This window comes from Rhinatrema bivittatum, chromosome 11 (genome assembly GCF_901001135.1).
Source record: "Rhinatrema bivittatum chromosome 11, aRhiBiv1.1, whole genome shotgun sequence".
NCBI lineage: Eukaryota > Metazoa > Chordata > Amphibia > Gymnophiona > Rhinatrematidae > Rhinatrema > Rhinatrema bivittatum.
Genome location: NC_042625.1, coordinates 6,839,868 through 6,866,041, shown reverse-complemented (window position 1 = coordinate 6,866,041; position 26,174 = coordinate 6,839,868). Strand labels below are relative to the sequence as shown.

At 46.7% G+C, this 26,174-nt stretch overlaps 1 protein-coding gene across 1 annotated transcript in view; it reads left to right on the top strand.

Moving 5' to 3' along the window:
* Positions 1-26,174, top strand: part of LOC115073073 — a 165,817-nt gene that overhangs the window by 16,267 nt on the left and 123,376 nt on the right. Inside the window, exons 8-10 of the mRNA XM_029571219.1 lie at positions 16,794-17,043; positions 21,329-21,611; positions 22,564-22,739. Coding sequence (XP_029427079.1) covers positions 16,794-17,043; positions 21,329-21,611; positions 22,564-22,739 — 709 coding nt within the window. The remainder of the gene's footprint in view (positions 1-16,793; positions 17,044-21,328; positions 21,612-22,563; positions 22,740-26,174) is intronic.

The window sequence follows — 26,174 nt, the reverse complement described above, 5'->3', positions numbered from 1 at the left end:
GTAATTATAGCATGGGTTATTTTTCCCTATATGCATCACCTTGCATTTATCCACATTAAATTTCATCTGCCATTTGGATGCCCAATTTTCCAGTCTCACAAGGTCTTCCTGCAATTTATCACAATCTGCTTGTGATTTAACTACTCTGAACAATTTTGTGTCATCTGCAAATTTGATTATCTCACTCGTCGTATTTCTTTCCAGATCATTTATAAATATATTGAACAGTAAGGGTCCCAATACAGACATTGTGCTATAAGGACATTGTTGCAAAGGCATTGTTTCAAAGTCATTGCCTTTAAGGTTGTCATTCCTTTAATGTGTATCAAATGAGAAGGTAAAATGGAAAAATAACATCAAATGAGAAGTTAAATAGGAAAAGCAACTTTCTTCTCTTCAAGTGAGATCAACTTGTGAAAAACAGGATATAAAATTCATCATGGAAATGACTTACAATTTTAGGCTGTCATTCCTCTAATGGGCATTAAATATTCAATGAGAAGTAACTTTCTTCTCTTCAAGTGAGATCAACTTGTGCAAAAACCAGATAAAAAAAACTTTTTCATGGAAATGATCCTTAATTGATAATAGGAGTGACTAAAAATCATTATTGTACTAAGATTGAGTAGCGCTGTTACAAGAATCACTTAGAAATACATAACTATATTCAAGATACCATTTTGAGATATTTAATAATTTTATTAAAATTAAAAATAAGAGAATATAAGACCAGTGATTGTAACAATTGGCCCATAAGAAGTTTCTGAAAATTCAGATCTCTTGCCAATACTGAGGTCTTTTCTCTGGTATAAAAAATATTTTTGTGTCAGAAATACACAAAAGTTTAAAGTTTAATAAAGATCATTCTTTTTAACAGTGAAAAATTTTTCATAGTTCATAATAGTTTTTGATAGCAAACATCACATTACATAACGAGTTATTGTTTGCTTCTGAAATCTGCTGCCTGTGGCGTTCGGTTTGGAGAGGGAAGCTGGCAAAGCTGGAAGAAGCAGCACTGGGTAAGGCCTCTCCCAGACGTCTGGGGGTGGAGCGGGGAAAGGGACACCTGAATGTGCCACAGGGTGTGGGGGGAGAGGGAAGGGAAGGTGATGAAGCCAGGGGGTGGGGGAGAAGGGTGAAGGGTGAAGGGAGAGGGAAGATGATAATGTCAGTGGGGGAGAGGAGTGGAGAGAAAGGGAAGGTGGTGATGGCAGGAGGTGAGAGAGAGAGAGAGAGGGATGATGATGAGGATGCCAGGAAGTGAGGAAGAGGGCAAATGCCTGGGGGTGAGGCGAAAGGGAAGAAAAGGTGATTGGCATGGGGAGTGGAGGGAGAGGGAAGCGAAAGTGATGCCAGGGGATGAGAGAGAGAGAGAAATAATGACACGATGACAGGGCTGAGGGATGGGGTGGAGGGAGAGGGAGAGGGAAAGTGATGATGCCAGGGAGTGCAGGCAGAGAAAATTTGATAAGGCAGGGGGTGAGGAAGAGGGATGGAGGAAGAGGGAAGAAGGAGTTAATTTCTGAGAGTAAAATGTGGGGCTTGGCTGCACATTTTACTTTCTGGATCACGCGGGACTAATAGGCTCATCAACATGCATTTGCATGTTGCGGGTGCTATTAGTTTCAGGGGGCGGTTGGCTGCGTGTTTTCCATGCGCTATTACCCCTTACTGTATAAGGGGTAAAAATAGCACGTCAAAAACGCGCGGCCAAATGGAGACTAACGGTGCGCTCCCTACTGCATCAGCCTGACAGAGGGCATACAGAACAAGCCGAACTGCTATAAATCCTTAGGGGCAGATTTTAAGAGCCCTGCTCGCGTAAATCCGCCCGGATTTACGCGAGCAGGGCCCTGCGTGCCGGTGCGCCTATTTTACATAGGCGCACCGGCGCGCGCAGAGCCCCAGGACTCGCGTAAGTCCCGGGGTTTTCCGAGGGGGGCGTGTCGGGGGGCGGGCCCGATCCGCGCGGCGTTTTCGGGGCGGGATGTAGCGTTTCGGGGGCGGGTCCGGGGGTGTGGTTACGGCCCGGGGCGGTCCAGGGGCATGGCCACGCCCTCCGGACACGCCCCCAGGTCGCGTCCCGGCGCGCTAGCGGCCTGCTGGCGCGTGGGGATTTACGTCTCCCTCCGGGAGGCGTAAATCCCCCGACAAAGGTAAGGGGGGGGGTTTAGACAGGGCCGGGGGGGGTGGGTTAGGTAGGGGAAGGTGAGGGGAGGGCAAAAGAAAGTTCCCTCCGAGGCCGCTCCGATTTCGGAGCGGCCTCGGAGGGAACGGAGGTAGGCTGCACGGCTCGGCGCGCGCCGGCTATACAGAATCGGTAGCCTTGCGCGCGCCGATCCAGGATTTTAGCGGCTACGCGCGTATCTACTAAAATCCAGCGTACTTTTGTTGGCGCCTGATGCGCCAACAAAAGTACGCCAAATCGCGCTTTTTGAAAATCTACCCCTTACTGAGAACTACATGCTAACCAAAATACTGCACTTCTGCCACACATAGGAAACAAAGACAGAGCCTTATCTAATACAAGATAAGGAACTACAAATTAGAATCAAACATGCAGACAAAACTGAAAAGGAAAGCCTGAGAAACCAGCCTCAGCCTCTGGAATACTGAAGAAACAGCAAAATACAAATATATAAGAATGCACATTCCCAAAGATGGCATATTCCATTGCTGAAAATCAAACCTTTGTTGTTTGATCTTATTTTTCTAATCAGTTGGTCCCAGTCTCATTGTTCCTCTTGTCTGTCTTTTCCTAGTTCCCTTTTCAGGGTCTCTTTTATTCTTTCTGTTTCTTCTTTCTCCTCATCTTCTTTCCTTCCTCCTTCATACAAACACACACACACACACACACACACAGATTCTCTCTCACATGCACTCTCTCAGACAAATGCTCTCTCTCACATACACTATACAAAAGACCCAAAATGATATAACATGTGACCAAATCCAAACAATATGAGACCTGTTATATACACACAGGCTGTCACTCTCATATGCTCTCTCTCATATCCAGGCTTTCAGTCTCACATGCAAGCTCTCACAGGTTCCCACTCACTCTCTTTTACCCAGGCTCCCACTTGCACACATAGGTTCCCATTCTCACACAAAGGTTTTTACTCCCCTCCCCCCCCCCAGGCTATTTTACATGCTCTCTCCCACATGCAGGCTTCTACTTCCACATGCTCTCTCTCACATCAACTGTCACTCACACCCACATGATTTCTTTCATATACACACACACACAGGCTCTCGTCTCCCGTGCTCTCATACATACACAGGTAGGCTTCTCATTCCCATGCTCTCTCTCGTACACAGACACAGGCTTCTCACTCCCATGCTCTCTTTCATACACAGGCTTCTCACTCCCATGCTCTCTCTCATACACACATACATACACACAAAGGTTTCTCACCTCCATGTTCTCTCTTATACACACCCTCACACACACACAGGCTTCTCACTCCCATGCTCTCACACATATACACACATACACACACACACACGCCTCTCACTCCCTTGCTCTCTCAAACACACACACACAGAGCATGGGAGTGAGCTTCTCACTCCCATGCTCTCTTTCATACACACACACACACATACACACAAGCTTCTCAGTCCCATGCTCTCTTTCATACACACACACACACACACACACACATACACACAAGCTTCTCAGTCCCATGCTCTCTTTCATACACACACACACAAGCTTCTCATTCCCATGCTCTCTTTCATAAACACACACAGGCTTCTCACTCCCATGCTCTCTTTCATACACACACACACACACACACAGGCTTCTCACTCCCATGCTCTCTTTCATACACACACACACACGCTTCTCACTCTCATGCTCTCTTTCATACACTCACACACACACACACACATGTTTCTCACTCCCATGCTCTCTTTCATACACACACACACACACACACACTGTTACGACTGTCGCTGCCTGAAGTCTCCACTCCGCCCACCTTACCTTTTTTGTGACTCCTCCCGCGGTTGATGGACATCTGGCTGCTGCGGCGTCTGGCTGCCGTCCTTTCTGGCGTCCCCGGTCCGGCTTGGGCGGTGCATCCCGCCATGTTGTCCAGGTACCATAGGGCGCATGCACCACGTGGCCCTGCTTCTTATTCTCTCTTTGGCACCAACTTCAGGGGCGTCCCCCTGTGATGACATCACGCATCCTGGATACAAAAGCCTACACCTTTTGCTAGCTAATCGAGTTAGCATGAGACTCCTTACGGATGGGATTCGCTCTCCGTACCTAGCTACTCTGCCTCTCCAACATTTGGACTTTATCCTAACGGGGTACCCGCTCCTCGGTGGCCTCTCTCCTTTCTTTCAGGTGCTATCAGGAACCGGTACTCGCTCCTCGATGGCCCATGTTCCCTGACTCGCTGCCTGAACTTATCGCTTCTGCTTGGAAGATACCGCTGCCTACATCATCAGTGAGTTAACAACTTTATTTCCTCAGAGCTGTTCCCTGGACCCAGGTACTCGCTCCTAGAGGGCCTATTCCTATTCCAGCTTCTGTGTCACCTTCCGGGAGAGACTGCTGTGTGAGTAACTTTACCAACGAGGCTCCATACCAGAACTCTGTGTATGCTCCACTGTACTCACTATCTCAGTTTTCTCCACTACAGCACAGCCATAGAGGGAATCGCTGTTCCAGTATCCTGAAGAACCCTAGCCCAGTCAGGCTTCATCTCTACTCACTGCTGCCACCTCCTCTGCTGGCTTATCAACTCTGCCTAATAAAAGATATAACTGTCTTGTGTGTCCCAAAGCTGCACCTGACCCTGTGGCCCCTCATGGGACTTCCCCCCATGGGCGTTGTCAACTGCCACAGTGTCCAAGGGTCCACCCAAAACTTTACAAACAATAACACACACACACACAAAGGCTTCTCACTCCCATGCTCTCTTTCGTACACACACACCCAGGCTTCTCATTTTCATGCTCTCTCTTATACATACTGAGGCTTCTCTCTCTCATGCTCTCTCTCATATATACATATATACATTCGCACACACACACCAGCTTCTCAATCCCATGCTCTTTCACACAGGTGCTTCTCACTCCCATTCTGTCTCTCTCTCATACATGCACAAACACACACTGTATCAGGGCTTCTCCATCTCTTCCGGGCCTCCTTGCTGCAAGGCCTCTTCTCTGGCTGTGTGTGTTGAACTCCACGATGGCACTGTAACGTTCAGGCCTCTCTTCTCAGGCCGCATGGGATGAGTTCCACAACGGCCATGCAACGATCGGCCTCTTCTCGGGCATTGGGTCACGTGGGATGAGCTCCAAAATGACTCTTCAACATTCAGGCCTCTCTTCTCAGGCCACGTGGGATGAACTCCTTGATGGCCCTGCGATGATCGGGGCTCTTCTCGAGCATTGGGCTGCGTGGGTTGAGTTCCGCGATGGCCCTTCGACAGTTGGGCCTCTCTTATTGGGCCATGTGGGATAAACTCCATGACAGCCCTGTGACAGTCAGGGCTCTCTTCAGGTGATGGCCCTATGACGATCGGGGTTCTTCTTGGGCATTGGGCCATGTGGATTGAGCTCCATGATGGCCCTGTGTGGTCAGGCCTGTTCTTGGGCCATGCAGAATGAGCTCTGTGATGGCCCTGCAAAGGACAAGTCAGGCATTGGGCCGGGCAGGATGAGTTTCGTGATGGTCCTGTATCAGGCCTCTCTTCTCAGGCGCTGGGTAACTGAGTGGGTGGGCCTGAGTGCAAAGTGAGTGGGCCACGGCCCACCAAGGCCCACCTGTGGCTATGCCACTGGGTCAGGTGAGAGGGAGAGGCATGATTATGAATATGATGCTGGGGGAAGAGGGAAGGAAATGATGATGATGCCAAGGGATAAGGGGTGAGCGAAGGTGATGATGCTAATTGCATGGTGGGAGAGGGAAGAGAAGAGAAAGTGATGATGGGGAAGTGGATGGTGTGCCATGATGAAATGACCCCTGTGCCAGATGTGCCATGAAACAAAAAAGGTTGGGAACCACTGAGCTAGAAGCAGGAAGATCCTGGATTCTCTGGAGGTGGTGATCTGGGGCCTTTGCATCTTATGGGGCAGATTTTTAAAGCCCTGCGTGCGTAAATCCGGCTGGATTTACGCGCACAGAGGGGTTACGCACGCCAAGCCTATTTTGCATAGGCCCGGTGACGCGCGCAAGCCCCGGGACACTCATATGTCCTGGGGCTTTGAAAAAGGGATGGGAAGGGGGCGGGGGCGGTCCGGGAGCGGGACTGAGGCCTCTGGCACAGCGGCCAGCGGGCAGGCGTAAATAGCAAAATAAAGGTAGGGAGGGATTTAGGTAGGGCTGGGGGAAGGGAGGGGAAGGGAGGGGAAGGGAGGGGAAGGGAGGGGAAGGTGGGGGAAGGTGGGGGGAGTGGAAGGAAAGTTCCCTCCGAGGCCGCTTTGATTTCGGAGTGGCCTTGGAGGAAAGCCATGGGGCTTGGATGGGTAGTGGTCTTGTGTCAGGGGAAGGGGAAGGGCAGGAGAGATCAGGTATGGCTGAGCTTGGGGAGAATGTTCCAGGGATATCCTGAATTCCTTTTTTTGCAGGGAGAGGTTCCGGGTAGGCGCAGGTCTATGCATTTTGAGGGTCGGGGGGGGGGGGGGGGGGGGTCGAATGCCCTGAGGTGGGGTTGAGTGCATCAGGAGGCAAGCCTCGCTTTTTTCCAGCTTCGACGATTGGGAAAGGAGAGAAGCGTTGTGGTAAAAGCAAGGCAAAGGGGGTCACTTGATGCGGTGAAGCCGGCAGATGCTAGATTGCTAAGCTCCAGGTGCTACTCCCGTGTTTCTTCATAAAATACAGCAATTACGGATCTTCTCAACTGTGAAACTTCATCTTACCCAGCGGAAAGTGAAGATACACAGCTTGGAAGGACTTAAATTTCCAGAATGGCTAGTCGGCTCCAGAAAAAAAGAAAAAGACAAAGTGAAATCAACTGACTCTAATATGGCGGATGCACGTGAAGATATGGAAAGCAATGGCCTAACAGAAGAAATGATTACAGCTCTTACCTCAACGGTGGTTCTCGCTCTAGATCAGAAATTTGACAACTTGTCGGGACAGATCCAAGAAGTAAGTGCCTCATTAGAATCATTCAATAATCGAATGGACACTGTTGAAGCCAGAATTAGCCTCAACAAGGACGAAATGTTAAAGATGCAGGGCAAGCTGCTGGCCCTTGAGAAATAGTTAAAGGAGAAAGAAGCAAAGATAGGTCAAGACGTAGTAACTTGTGATTTGTGGGATTCCCCGAAGAGGTCCCTGGACATAAGCTTGCAAAGATTCTCGAATCCTGGCTTCCACAGTGCTAGGACTTCCCGAGCTCAATGGCGTCTCTTGTAATAGAGGGTGCTCATCATCTGGGGCCGCATACAAGAGTCGCCATCACAAAGTTACTGAACTATGCCCATAAAGTTCTACTATTACGGCAATTTCAGAAACAACGGAAACTAAGTTACAAGGACTCCACCACGTTACTATTCCAAAATTACTCTGCGGCGGTAACTTTACAACAGAAACAATTCTCTGCTGTTTGCAATTTGTTGGTGAATTGCAACATCATATTCACTCTTGCTTATCCTGCTAAGTTGAGAGTTTGGCATGCCAGCGGCAGCTAAATATTTTACAAACACCTTGATGACTGCTGGGAGTGCAATTGCAGAGGAGGGCTGATGAGACTCTGCTGCAGATGAACAAGAAGATTCTTTATTTGCTAATTTGTAGCGAGGATACCATTCTAGACTATGGTTTAATCATGGTTTTCTACTGTTAAGCTGCAGAAACCGATGGCTTACAGTTCCTGACTGTTTTATTTACATTCTAGGCATTGTGTATATTAACATGGGAAGGGAAGCATTAACCAGCATTATAGCAGAGGCAGCTTCCGAACACATCTTGACTTCCCATGCTCCATTTGGAGCCTGATGTGATTTCCTTGTTAGTTTTTGGGAGAGGGAGGGGGGAGGGGGGGTAGAAGGGAGGGAATGTGAGAACATAGGGGAAGGAAGGAAATATCAAGAAATAACCATAGCAGTCAATCCTTTTTTTGCACTGTATATCCAGATCGAGCATTGCTATGAGAGATCCAGCAAGGAGTATCTCTGGGCAGCAGCAGTATAGTTTAATTCCTACATTCCAAAATGGCTACCTCGATTAATATTATAAGCTGGAATGTGGCCGGGGTAGGCTCGCCTGTGAAAAAAGAAAAGGTATTAACCCATCTACAAAATTTATATAGCTCGATAGTATTTCTACAAGAAATGCACATGTCTGCTCGGGAGCATATGAAACTTCAGAAACACTGGGTAGGGCAGGTATTTGCGGCCCAGGGAACCTCTCATATATAATAACATAGTAATGATGGCAGAAAAAGACCAAAATGGTCCATCTAGTCTGCCCAGCAAGCTTCCCAAGGTAGTAAATTCCGCTCCGTGCAGGTTACCCCCAGGTTTCTGTTAAGGGTAGTAACTGCCGCTCCGTGCAGGTTACCCCCAGGTTTTTGTTAAGGGCAGTAACTGCCGCTCCGTGCAGGTTACCCCCAGGTTTCTGTTAAGGGTAGTAACTGCCGCTCCGTGCAGGTTATCCCCAGGTTTTTGTTAAGGGCAGTAACTGCCGCTCCGTGCAGGTTACCCCCAGGTTTCTGTTAAGGGTAGTAACTGCCGCTCCATGCAGGTTACCCCCAGGTTTTTGTTAAGGGCAGTAACTGCCGCTCCGTGCAGGTTACCCCCAGGTTTTTGTTAAGGGTAGTAACTGCCGCTCCGTGCAGGTTACCCCCAGGTTTTTGTTAAGGGCAGTAACTGCCGCTCCGTGCAGGTTACCCCCAAGCTTTTTTATTTATTCCCATCCTCTAGCCTTTAGGGAATCACAGTGTTTATCCCATGCCCCTTTGAAATCCTTCATAGCAGGGAGTGGTAATCCTTTTACATCATAATATAGCTTTCCAAGCAGATCAGGATAGTGCAGATGATGAGGGTCGATATATTTTAGTTTCAGGAGCTCTGAGAGGTAAACATACTATTTTACTATCTATTTATGGGCCTAATGTTTATGATGCTACTTTTCTGCCAAAGGTTATTAATCTTGTCTCAAAGGTCGGTCCTGCTCAGTCGGAGGGGACATGTACTGTGTCCTAGACCCCATCATGGATCGACAGCAGACAAGCCAGCTGCGTTGCAGCTTTTAGATATCTGGCAAGTACTTAACCCGCGTACTAAAGATTATACTCATATTTCCCGATCACACCCTTCTAAGGCACGGCTAGATTATATATTTATTTCTAAATCATTGTTTTCCTTTTGTACCAAGGTGAATATAGAAGCGCTAGTTATATCTGATCATTGTCCAGTCTCTTGTACAATGGAAAACCTTTCTTTGCAGTCCTCTCCTTCTACTTGGAAAATGCCAGCCTGCTGGATCAATGGCACGAGTAGGAGTACCATAATAAGCAGCCTATAGATCAGCCTGTACTGTTTTGGGAAACGACCAAGGTAGCAATGAGAGGAGAAAGTATGGGCTATTTCATTAAAAGAAAAAGGAAGCAGCTAGAGAAATTCTAGAACTGACAAACCAACCGAAAATGGCAACGCAGCAATTCTTAAAATCTAATTTAGAATGGGATAAACTTACACTCCGGGAGCGCAGGGCCGGCGCGTCCATTACGCGAGCTTTGGCGGTCGGCTAGGGCGCCGGGCCGTAGGGGGCGCCGAAGAGCAGCCACGTGGTGCCGCAAGCGGGGCCTATCCCGCTCATGGCAAAGAGAAATAGAAATCCCTCCAGCTGAGAAATAGACAATTCCAGTAAGAACAACCTTCTAAAAAAAAAAAAAAAAAAAGCCTCCATGGTGGTTGGGTCTGCTGGTTCAGCTTTGCATAGTAAGACTGAAAGATCTCTGCTATTGCAATGGTACTCGTGTGCAGTTTACAAATGAAGCCTCTTTCTGGGGCTGAACTAATTTTCTCGCGGCCCTGAGAAGCACACAGTCTCTGTTTCTCTTTGCCGCGAGCGGGATAGGCCCCACTTGCAGCACCACATGGCTGCTCTTCGGCGCCCCCTACAGTCACTAAACCAATTACCAAAATTCTCACCCTCATTAAGGGGACTGTTAATGGTAAAGTAACATTTCAAAGGGCGTGGGAATGTGATCTGGAGATGGATCTAGAAGATGCGGAATGGGACCAAATTTTTTAGCGCTGTCAGTAGAAGTTCAGTATGGGTATAAGGTGCTGTACCTGTGGTACTTAACCCCAGCTAAACTAAGCAAAATATTTAGGGGACTGAATAACTTGTGCTGGAAAGGCTGTGGCCAGGTTGGGACTTACCTACACATGAGGTGTGGGTGTTCACAGGTTCAGCGATTATGGATGGCTGTTATTGATTTTATCTATATGGTTACCCATGTTCTGGTTCCCAGTGAGCGCAAAGTATGTTTAGTGTATGCTCACTTCATGGACAGCGGCATCCACACCCAGCGCTGGATACATCACACATTCACTGCTGTCAAATGTGAGCTTGCTCTGTGGTGGCGGAAGGCTGAAACACCGTCTCTGCGCCAGGTCATCACCAGATTAGATAATATATTTCATATGGCAAAGTTAACAGCTCTCCGCAATGACCACCTTCACAGCTTCGAAAAAGCTTGGCAGCCTTTTGTAACCTGGAAGGCTAGCGGTGAGACTCACTCCAAGAGTGATCCCCCTAAATAAATACTGGCCTGGTCTGCGGCTTCTCTCAGCTCTCCTTTAAGGGCACTTACCCCACAGACTTTAAAAGCTAGCCTATTCCTCAGTAAGCTCCTGGATGGCACACCATAGCGACTCCAGTTGATCTACGGGGGGGGGGGGGGGGGGGAGGGAAGAGGGTGTTGGGTGAGTCAGGGGGGTGGATAAACTTAGAAGAGAAAATTCACACCATAGGGCCTTTATGAGAAGGTAAAGTAGACATTAAAAGAGACAAGCCAAAGTTCAATGTACAACTCATTTTATTACATAATGTTATATGTTACAATACTGATTGTATCTTTATCATGTTGATTGGTCGGATAAGTTACATACACTAATGTCAGTGCTTATGCATACTGATCTCTTGTAGGGATGTGAATCGTTTTTTGACTATTTAAAATATCGTCCGATATATTTTAAATAGTCAAAAATCGTTAGAAGTGCGATACAATAGGAATTCCCCCGATTTATCGTCAAAAATCGTAAATCGGGGAAAGGGGGAGGGGAAGGGGGAGGGCGGAAAAACCGGCACACTAAAACAACCCTAAAACCCACCCCGACCCTTTAAAATAAATCCCCCACCCTCCCGAACCTCCCCCCAAATGCCTTAAATTACCTGGGGTCCAGAGCGGGGGTCCTGGTGTGATCTTTTACTTTCGGGCCTGCGGTGAGTTGTAGAAATGGCGCCGGCGCTACCTTTGCCCTGTCATATGACAGGTCAAAGGTAGCGCCGGCGCCATTTTGTTTTTTGTCCCCCGACGTCAGGAGCGTAGGAGATCACTCCCGGACCCCCGCTGGACACCCAGGGACTTTTGACCAGCTTGGGGGGGGCCTCCTGGCCCCCACAAGACTTGCCAAAAGTCCAGCGGGGGTCCGGGAGCGACCTCCTGCACTCGAATTGTTTTGCCGTACAAAATGGCGCCGGCCATACAGCGTATGGCCGGCGCCATTTTGTATGGCAAAACGACGTCAGGAGTGTAGGAGATCGCTCCCGGACCCCCGCTGGACCCCCAGGGATTTTTGGTCAGCTTGGGGGGGCCTCCTGACCCCCACAAGACTTGCCAAAAGTCCAGCGGGGGTCCGGGAACGACCTCCTGCAGTCGAATCATTTTGCCGTACGGCCGGCGCCATTTTGTGCAAAATGGCGCCGGCCGTACGGCAACACGATTTGACTGCAGGAGGTCGTTCCGGACCCGCTGGACTTTTGCAAGTCTTGTGGGGGTCAGGAGGCCCCCCCAAGCTGGCCAAAAGTCCCTGGGGATCCAGCGGGGGTCCGGGAACGACCTCCTGCAGTCGAATTGTGTTGCCGTACGGCCGGCGCCATTTTGCACAATGGTCCGGCAATGGTCCGGCAAACATCTTAAGTCAGCTTTTTATGTTCTTACGTTCCAAATGTTGCAAAACAGGAAAAAGAATATTCTGTAAAGAAGTGATGCACAAATACATGAAACTGAAATTAGAAATACTAGAACTAAACTCAGACAGGCACAGCGTTTGAGGTCAGGCCCTTGTAGGGACGTAAGGCCTGGACGGAAAGGCACAGCATTTGAGGTAGGGAATAAGGCCTGGACGGACAGGCACAGCATTTGAGGTCAAGCCCTTATAGGGACGTAAGGCCTGGACGGACAGGCACACCATATGAGGTCAAGCCCTTGTAGGGATGTAAGGCCTGGATGGACAGGCACAGCATATGAGGCCAGGTCCTTGTAGGGACATAAGGCCTGGATAGACAGGCACAGCGTTTGAGATCAAGCCCTTGTAGGGATGTAAGGCAGGGATGTAAGGCCTGGACAGACAGGCACAATGTTGAGGTCAAGCCCTTGTAAGAACATAAGGCCTGGACGGACAGGCACAGTGTTTGAGGTCAGGCCCTTGTAGGGATGTAAGGCCTGGACAGTGGACAGACTGGCAGAGCGTTTGAGGTCAAGCCCTTGTAGTGACATAAGGCCTGGATGGACAGGCACAGCATTTCAGGTCAAGCCTTTATAGGGCCGTAAGACCTGCACAGTGGATAGACTGACATAGCATTTCAGGTCAGGCCCTTGTAGGGACAAAAGGCCTGGACAGTGGACAGACTGGCACAGCGTTTCAGGTCAAGCCCTTGTAGGAACATAGGGCCTGGATGGCAGGCACAGCATTTGAGGTCAAGCCCTTGTAGGGACGTAAGGCCTGGATGGACAGGCACAGCGTTTGAGGTCAGGTACATGTGCTGATATTATCTGGAGCATAGGAGGCAGCTGGAGCTGCTGCAAGGCTTTCAATTGCTTTTATTCACCTTGCCAATCACAGGGAAAATCTGAAAACCCAAGCAAAGGCAGGTTTATTTTCAAAAACACTAGCATTTCCATCAATTTTGGTGCCAGCCTTGAGCGATGAGGGCTCATGATATCCCCTGTCATTGAAAATATACATTCACTGGGCACACTGGTTGGTGGACATGACAGATATCGCTGAGCCACTTTGGCTAGGTGTGGCCAGACAGAGGACTTGTGTGCCCAATAGGCCAGCGGATCTGTCTGCATGTCCTCTATGGGTTCTGTGAGATACCGTGTCACTGACATTTGTGCTGGTGTCTCCTTTGCTTGGGTGGGCTGAGAGTCCTTCTTGCCAGCTGCTTTCACTCTAGCCCGTTCCAGAAAAGATGAATTTTTAGGGGCAACATGGCTTTGGCGTACTGAAGTGGAGGAGGAAGTAATAGCTGTCGCTGACAGAGTGCTGTTCCTGCTTGGGCTTGTACTACTCTCTGAAGTGCCCGCTGTTTCCTCCTCTGCTTCATGCCTAATCTGTCTCTGCCTATGGCGTGCCTGTTCACGGATGTTTCCTAATAGCAGCTGCTTCACAAATGTGAGACAAATGTGAGACAATCGGACTGTAGGGTGTTTCCCTTTCACACAGGGATCACAGATTGTGGCGAGCATGTATCTGCAGTCCTTTTGTAAAAGGTCGTAATCTCTCTTGCACCTGCTTCTGCAACAAGTCCAGACAATGCAGCACCTCTGCTGTCATTCCCTCTTCCTGCTTAAAAGCCCTCCAAATTTTCCTCCCAAAAATAAACTATAGGGATGATGTCAGCCAAGGTGGCATCCTTGAAGGGCTGCAGGATCCTTGAAGTGGCTCCAGATTGCAGATGTCTTTCGTGATCCCTTCTCTATAGCCTTCGGGGTGGATGCTGGCACTGGAGCTGAAGTAGTGGGTGCACCCTGAGAATACCAGGGGCATCAGTCACATTCTGTGCCTGCACTAACTGCTCTTCCTTCTTATCATCATCAGTTTCATCTTTCCCCTGCAGCAATGAAGTGGAGGCTAAGACAGAACTAACTGATCCTGCTAAACCTTCTTCAGCTATTACTTCTTCCATTTCTGATGATGAGAATCCCACACAAGATGATTCTTCATCGGAATCAGAAGCAAACAGTGTCTGTGCTACATTGTCAGCGCTAACTAGAGTCTGCTCTCGCACTGCTGCTTTTGGGTCTCGCCCTTTTGTCTTGCATGACTCAGCCTCCCCTTCCCTCACCTCCAAAACAACAGGGTCAGAAACAGGTGGTGGAGGTGCATCATCTTTAAATTTCATTTTTTTCCGGATGGAACTGCCTGCCCCTCCAGAGCTTTTAGATTGGAACAGCTCCCTTCTTAACTTTAATGGGGGAGTGGCACTGCCTTTTGAAGTGCCTCCTCTGCCAGTCCCAATCCCTCGACCACGTGTACCTTTCCCTGACATCATGGATTTAATGTCACTGCCTACTAGAGATTTCAATTAAAATAATTATTTCTTTATTGGTGACTAAACACCTATGTACCAATATATGTGAGTCTGGAAAACACACAAAGAGAAAAGACTGCAAGCCAGCCCAATTCCTACAAGTAATGCTGCTTGTTCTTTGAAAATACCAACTCCCAGACAGCCACTGCAATTCTCACACTATTTCCCACCCCAGGGGGGGTAAGATCAGCAGCAAAATGCCACTGCTGGGACAGACAGACAGTCTGAGTTCAATTTTTAAAAAAGTGCAGTAAATGTCACTGCCTACTAGGGATTTCAATTAAAAGAATTATTTCTTTATTGGTGACTGAACACCTCTGTACCAATATATGTGAGTCTGGAAACTGCCCACAGACACCCAGTGCACTGCCTTCTTGGCTTAAAAGAGCACTGCTGTACCAATAAAGGTGAGTCTGGAAAACTGCCCACAGATGCCCAGTGCAGTGCCTTCTTGGCTTAAAAGAGCACTGCTGTACCAATAAAGGTGAGTCTGGAAAACTGCCCACAGATGCCCAGTGCACTGCCTTGTTGGCTTAAAAGAGCACAGAGAGACAGTCTGAGTTCAATAAAAAAAAAGTGCATTTAAGAAAAAAGCCTGGCCTGCACAGCAGCAAAAACAAAGAAATATATTTTTCAATGGAAAATTCTATCAAAGTAGCTAGCAATTAAATATATCTCCCACCCACAACACCCAAATCCTGCTTGCAAACTACACCAGGGAGTAAGATAAGCAGCAAAATGTCACTGCTAGCAGCTTGCTCAGTGGGAGAGACAGAGAGAGACTGTCTGATTTCAATTTAAAAAAAAAGTGTGGTCAAAAAAAGCCTTGTTGGTTATCACTGCAGCAAAAACGAACAAATTTCTTTTTCAATGGAAAATTTTATCAAAGTAGCTAGCAATTGAATACAGATTTAAGACACTCAGACTAGCTCCCCTGACCACCCCCGCAAAGAAAGAGCGTGGCACGCCGCGTGCTTAAGGTATAAATAGTAACGCGTCATCAGGAACAGCGTCACAGAGCACTGAGTGAGAACGGCGATTGGCTGCATTAGAAAAGTGCTTAGCTCTGATAGGTTGCATTCTCGTCTCCTTGCCAACCTGTCTGACCCACTCTATGACAGGGTTGTGAGGTCACTTATGACTCACAGGAAAGGGCTGGTTTTTGCTATGGATACTCCCACATGGCCTTCTCCTATTTCAAACGGCCGCTAAGAAATCACTGCGAACCAAAAGAATGAAACTAATATGATTAATATGATATGTTTCATTCGTGAGGGATCGCCATGCGTTTCGCGGACCCACGCATCAAACGGAAAGGGACTTGCGCATTGCGGATTGCCCATGCGTTGAAAACAAATGCACATCCCTAGCAGTTAGTGCTATTTTGGTATGGGAGGTTTACTATATTGTAATTGTAATTCACTTTACTCATGGCTTTAAGAAACAAGTATACACCCAACATACATTACAATAGGTCTAATACCATATGGGTTCCAAATGTTTTTGCTATTTTTTTTGCCTTTTAGCAGGGTTTTCTGGTTGACATACAATATGTATATTATATTTACATGCACTGCTGGGATACTTTTATCTCAAAAAACTATACTTAGATTTTACATAAAAAAGGACATTCAATTATTATAAATGTATAATTTTTACTTATGTGCTTGGGCAGAGGGTGGGGGAGGGTGTGTGCAAGGCAGAAGATTTTCCTAAGGCACCTAATACCCTTGCACCTGCCCTCAGCGGACTCAGTCTCACCTACTGAATGTCACTGCACAGAAAATCCAATATCATCACAGAGAAAAGTGTCTGTTTCTCGGACCTTGTAAGTTTACTTTTTGAATTTTTGCCAAGAAAATACCTCTACTTTTCTGGAAGATGTGTTTTTGGTTTTGTTTTTTTTAATCTACCATGATTCACTGTGCTGCTAGAGCACCACCTAAGGACCAGACCAACAGACACCTCCAACACGAAGAGCCAGTACCTGAAAAGCACAATATAAGTAAGTTTAAGCATTCGGAGTCTTATTTATACAAGAATGACTCACACAGCTAAACTTGTCTTACTGAGGATTGGCGCATTCCTGAGATATGAGGGTAGTAGGGTGGGACAAGCTGTAGCTGTGACAGAGCTGGGAAAACGAAACTCAAGTAAGGGCTGGGAAACTGAAAGTGAGAAGGAAGGCAACCACAGCTTCTATGAGAGAGAAAAGCACTGTCCCTCTGTCTCGGGCAGCAGATCAGCCTCTGCACCAGGTGTGACACTGAAGAGCTGGGAGACACCGGATTCACACAGAATCAGCCAAGCTCCACACTCCCTGCCCTGCCTGCTCAAAAGCAAACATGGATCTTTGCAAAGCCAGTGCTAAAGAGCTGGATATATTCATTGGCGAGAAACTCCAGCCAAATAAGGGGTTTCTGGACCAGATGGGAGTTGCTGTTGACACCGTCTGCACATTCCTAAAGGAAAACTGCTTTAAGGGATCCACATCCAAGATGAAGGTGCTAAAGGTAGTTAAGGTAAGTGAAGGACTTAACACTAGCAGGCTGCATCATTTTGCCTCACCCCTGCCCTTCAAATAAAACACTGCTCTATTTGTGTTAATTCACTTTAAAATGCATTAAGTCAAACATAACAGCAGTGCAAGTACCAAACCAAATAGCTTTACACATCGGAGAAAATAGTCCACGGCATCAACTGATATCTATAACTATGCAGCACTCGCCCTCGAGAAGACCTTTCCTTTCCTCTTATAATTATTGCTGTTATTACCCACCTTTTTCACTACTCAAGCCTTGCCATGCCAAATATCTGGGGATGAGACAGCTGTGCTGTGCTGTCACCACTGCATTTATATTTACAGCCTCCTTGCTCCAGCCATATTCCTGGCCTGAGTCCTGTATGCTTTTTGCTTTTTAAGTTACATAAACAAGAAGTCACTTGTCAAGAAACAAGGAAACATTTACAAGATGAAAAAAGAAAAATAAATAAAAAATCTTCACAGACTTTAGTTCCCAGTAAGGGGGTGGAGAATGAAATATATGCAGGGAAAAGTAAATAGAAAAATGTAATAAAGAAAAAGCTTAGCAAAAAAACTCCAGAGCATAATAGATAATGCATTCAATTATGACTCAGCAGGAAAAACATAACTGGGTCCTGCATTCTAGTTTATCTTCCCCAGTCACCCGGTATTTGTGGTCTGGGTACTCAGGACTGTTTGAACCAAACTAAAACTAATGCCCACTACCAGCCAGGTGACCCTAACTAATGGCACCTGAGTGCCCCATTTTCCTTGTTTTCTGGCTGGTGAGCTGCCACCCCTTGCTAGTGAGACAAAACCCTACCCCCAGCCCTGGCTCTTGGGTGTGGTGGGGAATTCAGTTCTTGCTGGCTCCCTGCTATTTACCATCTTCCACCTCCCCCCATCTGCCCCTTTTACCTTCTTTTGTAGCAAGGACCAAAGTTGAGAAGGGTCAGAGCCAAGCCGAACTCTCAAACAAGACAACTTAACTGCCCAGCCAGTGGGTACTAACAGGTCACCTAAACTCATTCCCCTCTGTGCTTTTAGGAGCTTAAATATGCTAAACAATGCAAGGTCATTTGTGATGCCATATAAAACCAGACAAAGCCCTATTTAGGGTATGAAAAGTCTTGAATATCAAGCTACAGGGCACATGCTGAAACAGGTACATCCAGCATGATTAGAGAGGTTCGTTTTTAAAGCCTTAATCCTGTCTGCCTATGAAAAGTACAAGCAGCCTCATTCTTTTAAGTCTGCAAATATCTTCTGTAATACTGGAGCTCAATTAAGCATGTACAGGTCTGAATATTTTTCAGATAAAATAATACCCAAAGAGTTGAACCCAGTTGGAGAACACCTTACAGTAAATTGAGCCAGAAAGGAAGAAATATTAAATTTAGTATTATCTCTGATTTCTGATAATTCATTTTATAGCCTGACATTTTTACACATAATGCACTTGGCCAGATGTGTTGTCGGTCAGCAAGGTGTATGTCGGTCACATATTGTATGTGCTCCCCTTTACTCAGGTCCTACAGTAGAAAAGTGCTAGGCCTGGCCAAAGAGTGCAGGAGAGCTACTGGCAGAGCTTACATGCCAGTGGCTAGAGTGCTGCAGGCCGGGGCCACTGGCAGTGCGATGGAGGAAAGCTCAAAGCAGCTGGCTGGAGGAAGACTCATACATGCATGCATGCACTAGTGTGCACTAGCGTGCACATGCACCCTTCCTTCTCTGAGGCTTGGTGGTGGTGGGGATCACAGGACCTGCTAGTAGGAGCAACAGGGAATCAATTACTCTTGCCTCTTAAGTCCCATGGAGCAGCAATGGGTTAAGGGCAAGGTGGGGGGACATAGGGGAGGTCTGGGGTTCAGGGAGGCCTTTTTGTAAGAGGGTTTGGTGGGTGGGGAAAGGGGGTACTTTTGTTTTCTTTTAATTTTTTGGGTTTCACTTTTTTTTGGCAGGTAGTGCCGGGGAGGGGGTCAGGCTGTGCTGGGGCTGAAGCAGAGATAAAGTAAGGGATGGATGGATATCTGCAGACTGAGATAACAGAACAGGGCCACCCAGAGATTAGGGAGGCGCAGGAGAAAGAAGGAAGCCTTGAGAAAGCAAATATAACTGAACTGTAAGTTGCATTTCCACATTTGTTTTGTGGAACTGCATGAGACAGCACGGTGGTTTGTTAGTTTTCACCAATAAAGACATGCATGAAGATTTTTGGCAGAATCCAGCCTGAAGTCTGTTCTCTGCTTGGTACCAAACTTCCCCTAAAAACAAACAAAGGAGTGAAGAGGTTTATTCTCTCTGGGGCCACTTCCCTAATGTGCCACCAGGGGGCGCCATGCAATATTTAAATTAGAGGTCACCTTGTCAAGCAGGCGCTAGGGTCAAATGCGCGCCCCTAGCGCCTCCTTGACAACTGGTGCTCACGAGCGGCCGGCTGTCCATGGCCGTCTGCCGGTAAAGAAAATGGACGCTGACTTTATCGGTGTCCATTTTCCTAATCGGCGCACAGCCACGGGTTCGGGAAACAGACGCTTGTTAACTGAGCGTCCGTTTCCCAAACATGACTGCCGGCACTTTTTAAAACACTTTTCTTTTTTGGACTTTTCATTCCTCCTACTTAATACCGCAATGATATTAAGTAGGAGGCCTGTGAGCACACATTGCCTCAGGAACCAAACTCACTAAAAGCTCCCGCTGCTGCTGTTGGGCCAAGGACCAGCCCTAAAGGCTTTTCCTGCTATGGGAACAATGGGGGACAGGAGGCAACACTGCCACAAAATGTGGCTCGAGCACTTCCAGACTATGCCCATGGCAGCTGCCCCTCTGCACAGCACATGCATTGCTGCAGGAGTATTGATGACTTACAGGAAGAGCATTTCTATCCTGGCTGAAGGCATTAACCCTTCAGGACAACCTGGAGGTTGCAATCAGTATTTCAAACCTGACCTAGAAATTCTGTATTTAAATAAAAATAAATACATACGTTTCTCCTTTTTCTTTTGTCAATATCAAATTTGAAAAAATAAAATAGAAATAAATACATTTTTGCTTTTATTTGAAAGCATCCTGTTTACTTCAAAAATCCTTCAGAGTATGATAACAAGAGGCATTTCAACTCAGGCTGACTCATAACATATAAATACACTTTCTCAAAAGATGAAAACAAGAGGCAAAGTTCACAGCCCCTGAGTGGGAGGGAATCCCAGCCATTACACAAGAGTGACACCTACTGGCTAGTGCAGGTACCAGAGAGCCCCTCAGGCTGCTCCTGTCAACTAGACTAGGACTGTCGCTGCAATGGCTACACAGACAGGAAGTTAAAATGAAGGGGATACAAATAGATGGTAGGATTGCCAACCGGCTCCAGAGTTTCAGGACAGGTCGATCCAGTCCTGGTTTTACTCCCCTGCATGCAGGTACTTATCTGTCTTGCTCTTCTTAGGGAATGCAATGTGGAAATCAGAATAAGTCCCAGCATGCAGTGGGGTAAAACCAGGACTGGATCGACCTGTCCTGAAAATCTGGAGCCGGTTGGCAACCCTAATAGCTGTGCATGCATAAAGGAAAAGAAAAAGACAAAGGAGGAAAGCACTGAGAAGTATTTGTTTCCCCAGTGATTCTGGGTGTGGCACATGCTGCTGAGAGCACCCCTGCTTCCTCCCCAGGAACGTCCTCAGCCTGCCCAGCTCTGTACTGCTGTAGGAAGTCCTGAATATATTCCGCAGGGTGCCAAAGTTATTCTCTCCTTTGTATAGCGCTAAGGGCTATATTTCAGCACTCGACACCTGCATGCGGGCTGAGAAGGAACATTTACTGCTTGGATGTTATGTTTCTCTAATGTGACATGTTTTGATGTTATATGTATGTACACTGGAATCCGCTTTAATGTGTACATTTGCAAAAAGCAGTATACAAATGTTTTAAATAAATAAAATACATAAATGTCATCTTAGTCAGCTTTTAAGTTCATGCGATTAAGGCAGTTTCATTGCCACTGTAAAACTTTAGGACAGTATTTTCCCCCTTACAATAGCAAACTCTCCTTCCTATGTCATATCAGGTACCAAAGAGATAGCGATGTACAAAAGTAGACAGAAAGCTCCTGTGGAGTTGGTTCTAATGCTGCTCATGACACCAGGAGAGCGGCCCCTGCCTGCCTCGTGCCCAGCTCTGCCTCTTCTGGGGTGCAGGAACCAGGCTCTGCACGGGTGGGAATGTAATACTCCTGTGGGAGCCTCGGGCTGTTCCTTTTCTGATCTGATTGTAATATTTACTCCTAGGGAGGATCCGCTGGCAAAGGCACGACCCTGAAAGGCAGATCTGATGCCGACCTCGTTGTGTTTCTCAGCTGCTTTACCCATTACACAGACCAGGAGAATAACCGAGGCATGATCATCAACGAGATCCGTGAGAAACTAAATACATACAAGAAGGACAAAGGCTTTACAATCACCATTGCGGAATCAAAATGGCCCAACCCTCGGGTGCTCAGTTTTCATCTGAAGCTTGATGGCTACCAGGAGGTTATTGAGTGCGACGTCCTGCCCGCCTACGATGCTCTGGGTAAACACTTCTCCCTGCTGTTATAAAGTCCATATCTTACTTCCCCAGGGTTTCAGTACTCAGGAGCTGAAGTGGACTGGGCAAAACTACTCACAAACATTAACATTAGTTTGATTTCCTCCTGAAGTTAACTTTAGAGGGTTCTGCAAGCTCTTCACAAGCTCCCTCTGCTGCCCATGTAAGGAAATGCACAAAGCAATGAAGAACAAAGGGCAGTGCCTGTCAGGAGAGGTAACCCAGCGGGTGGAAAAGAGGCACGAAGCATGGCCCCAGGGGAGGGAGGTTGCAGTGCCTGACAGACCAGGAAGGAAATGCAGTTTACTCAGAAATAGAAACAGGAGTACAAATCTCCAAAGTGCTAGAATAAGTGTAAAACAAAAAAATGGTCAAAAGTGTCCCAGTGAAGTGAAGCCATGTGCTGGTTACCTCGCTGTCTTCCTCTTTCTCCATACTTCTAATGACATAGTAATATAGTGAATGATGGCAGATAAACACCAAATCGGCCCATTCAGCCTGCCCATTTGATTTTCGTGCACATGAATTCCCACATGCAACCCACCACTAATCCCTTCTCCCCGCATCTTTTAACTGACTTCTCCACCCTCTTTCTACCACTCCATATCCTCTCAAGCATGCCCAAAATCTGTAACCGTCATGGCCTCCACCATCTCTGCTAGTAGGCCCCTTCTGTATAAAAACCTGGACAACTCAGCTTCATTGAGGTTTGGGTTTATCTGTGGTTTCTTCATGCAAGTCCCTCAGCCTTCCTGGAGGCCCGGTCCAGTCTTACCACTACTGTTTAGGGTTGTAACTGCATCTCCATGCAGGTTGCTAGAAAGTACAAAGTATTACCAATACTGCTTTTGGGCTATAACTACTTCTCCATGCGGGTTACTCCCAATGCCTTCTTAGATTGTAATTTGACTTTTGTTTTTTTGCTTTTCTCTTATAGGCCAGGTTTTCAAGGGCCGTAAACCTGACCGCCAGGTATATAAAGCTCTCCTCGATGTCGGTTCCCCAGGAGGGGCATTTTCCACCTGCTTCACTGAGCTGCAGAAAGATTTCATTATAGAGCGTCCCACCAAAGTCAAGAGCCTGATCCGTCTGGTGAAACACTGGTACAAATCGGTAAAGTGCAGCATAGTGTGATGCAATAAATAGCGCAGTATCATGCTGCATGGCACAGCACAGAGTGCAACATTGCATGGTACAGTATAGCGCAGCCGTGCTAGTTTTGGTGACTAAACAGATGTTACTAAACGTGGTGCTTAGACATGGAAGAGAGCCTGAATATTTAAATAAGTGTGAATCAGAGAGGAAGATGACAAACCTGCAATAGCCTAGGCCAGCACTTGTAATGGAATCTGAGCAAGCTTGGGTCAGATATGGAAAGCAGTAGTAGGGACAGGGTGGAGAGGTAGAACAAATCTGGCAACACAGCAGGCCATGGGGTAGCCAGCTTGGTACCAGCAGGCCATAATTCCTCAGGAACTACCAGGTCAGTTGTGACTGGGTACTGTCCAGCAAAGCCAAAGGAATCTAGGCAGCCAAACATTGGCTTCATTGGCTTTGGTGGCTGTATGAATTGTTGCAGCACTTTGGGGTGAGATGGGAAGGGAAGGGTGATGGCTTGAGTGTGGGAACCTGTATGATTCAATTGCCTGAAATGATGGAGAACCAAAGAGAAAGACAACCAAAAAGGACTTGGAGAAGAAACAATATCAATAACAGTCAAGCTTATGTGGCAGACAACTGGCAATGGGGACTAACTTGGCAAACTGAATGGGTCAGTTGCTCTTTTTCTGCCTTTATCTACTACATTACTGTGGACCTTGTTTACTAAGCATTTTTCCCGTAGACAAAAATGGGAGAAACCTTTAAGTTGGCCTCTAAGTTACTGTGCTACTCTGCTGTGAGCACAAATGCTCATAGTTTAGGTCATAAAATTGCAGATTTGTGTAAAGGGACCTACAGTCCCTTTGTTAAGGTTTATACTACTCCCATCATATTGGTATAGTTCAAGAAGCAAGTAGTCTGAGCCATTTGCTATGGCACTCCCCTCTAGGAGTGGGTACAATGGTACAATATAGGATGTTGGTCAGTGAAGCCCAAGAATATTCAGGTCAGAGAGTTTGGAACTAAGAAACTCTCAGCTCATCTTTCTGCAGGAGTTTAGAGTTTGGGGAAGGGAGAAAGCCTGCTTTCTGCCTCCAGTGTCTCTAACGTCTTATACAGGCCAATGCAATATTGGGCACTCAGGTCAGCCTGCTGCTAAACGTGCGATTGGACGTGCATTTTGGATGTGCTAGACCTACACCCGATGCAATGCTGGGATCAGCGCATCCACAATGTGACATGCAAAACAGCGCGTAGCTAACAGAACTCATCACACGTAAATTCCCTGTAGATAAGGCTATTAGCTATTACCACCCAATTCAAAAAATCCCTGCGCGACCAAAGCACCCATTGTAACGTAGCAAATTTAACACCAGCCTGGGAGCTGGTGTTAAGGAATGTCGTGCTCTACCAAAAAAAACAAAAAGCCTGCTTTCTGATGGTCCTCCTATTCGTATCATTGAAATACAAAATAGGAGGAACCACAGAAAGCAGCATCGCGCGAAAAATAAAATGTTGGAAAAAAAAATTCTGGATGCCCAATATGCATGCCCAGTATGTTGTGCGTTTGTCCCAGCAGCCAGAGAAAATGGACGCTCGTGTTGAGCATTCGTTTCCCTAATCCGCACTGACAGCCATGTCTCCTGTCCTGGGCGGCGCTGGGGATGCACAGCTTCCCCTAGCCCCTCTGTTTTTATGTGGCAGCTCATTACCCTATTGCATCGCGTGCCCGGGACAGGTGGGTGGGCACGTGGTAAGAAAGGGGGAGCTCAGTCATGAGCGCCCATTTTTCGTTGCCGATATTTCATCGGCCCCATAGTGAGTACAGAGAGCCGTGCAGAAGAGTCCCTATGGTGGTGCTTCTGATACTTTACTGAGGGAACCAGCAGTGGGGTGAAGAGCATCCCCTGCTGTGAGGGGGTAAACCTCTCACCCTGAACTGAGTTCCAAGTGTGAACAAAGATCGTTGCAGGAGGAGCAAGAGGTGAGTGTTAGGTGCCTGTCTAAAGGTACCAGCAGTAAGGAAAGAAGAAGGCCAGCTCCCTCCTTTTCTCTTATCTGATCCTGGAGTCCAAAGGAGCTGAGAGGAGAAAACAGCGAGGTGTAAAGAGAGAAAGATTCAAACATTGGAGAATCCTGAACCAAAAAGGATCCCTGGAAGTCAGAAGCCCAGCATCTGTCCAAGGAAGCCTTAAATCTCAGCAAAAGGAGTGAAGGGATCCCAGGGGGCTGTAACAGTAAGGATTAGCAACAAATCTCAATACCTGTTGGAGGATTTCCCTGCTTAAAGGATATAAACTTCAACTTTCTAATTTGAACTCTTGTAGTAAAGACTTTTTTATTTAAGAACACCAGACTTTCTCTGGGGTGTCTGCTTCATGCTATAGCATCTAAACATTATTGATACTGAAGGAAAGTGAAAGTGTGTGCTGGCACATGAGAAAGAGAGAGCATGTGTGTGTGTGTGTGTGTGTGTGCATGTAGGAGAGACAGCATGTATCTGATTGCATGGAGAGAGTGGGTATGTGTGTGATTGCATATAAAAGAAAATGTGTGGGTGTGTATGATTAAATTTGGGGGAAGGCAGAGAGAAATCATGTGCGTGTGGTGGAGAGTGAAACAGTGAATGTGTATGTGTGTGATTGCATGTGGGAGAGAGAGCACTTGTGTGTGATTTCATAAGGGGGAAGACAGAGAGCATACATATGTATGAGAGAGAGAGGAGAAAGTTTGTGTGTACCCTCCCCCACCCCAACTAATTTGACAAACTTAAGGGTGACTGGAAATCAAACATTTCCAGGTATGGGCAGCAGTTTTTTTTAATCCTTAGAAGTTTTCATTAATGGGTGTTATTTGATGTGTCTGCTGTTTTGAAATATTTTATTGGTGTTTGGAAAATTTAAAAAAAATTGACGTATGAGTTTTTAATTACTGGATGTTCTATTCATCAGCTGTTTTGAAATATGTATTTTTTTTATTGGTATAGTTTTATTATTATGATATATTTACTACTATTATGATGTTTAATATTTCTTAATTTTGTTTGCGTTTTATGAGGCATGGTAATGTTTCTGTTTTTCAAATGTGGCACTGTATACAGAGTTTGGCTTGTTGCAGCTTCCAGTTCAGTTTCTATTTATACTTTTTTTTATTTTTCATATTTATTGGAGACTTCAAATCAAACATATTATCAATGACAACTCAGAATAATCAAACTATACAGTATATAGAAATCTTTAACGGTATGACACTGCTATCTTCATGACACAGGTGATTGTTCTCAGACTAGCTTATGGCAGCTAAATTCCAGATTAAAATCGTGTTAAACTAAGAACCAACGTAGCAAACATTGAAGCAAAAGTAGTATCTAACACGTAAGACCTGCACCGTGACATCTCCCATAATTTTGTTCTTTAATTCTAACCTCCCCCCTGAAATAACCCCCCT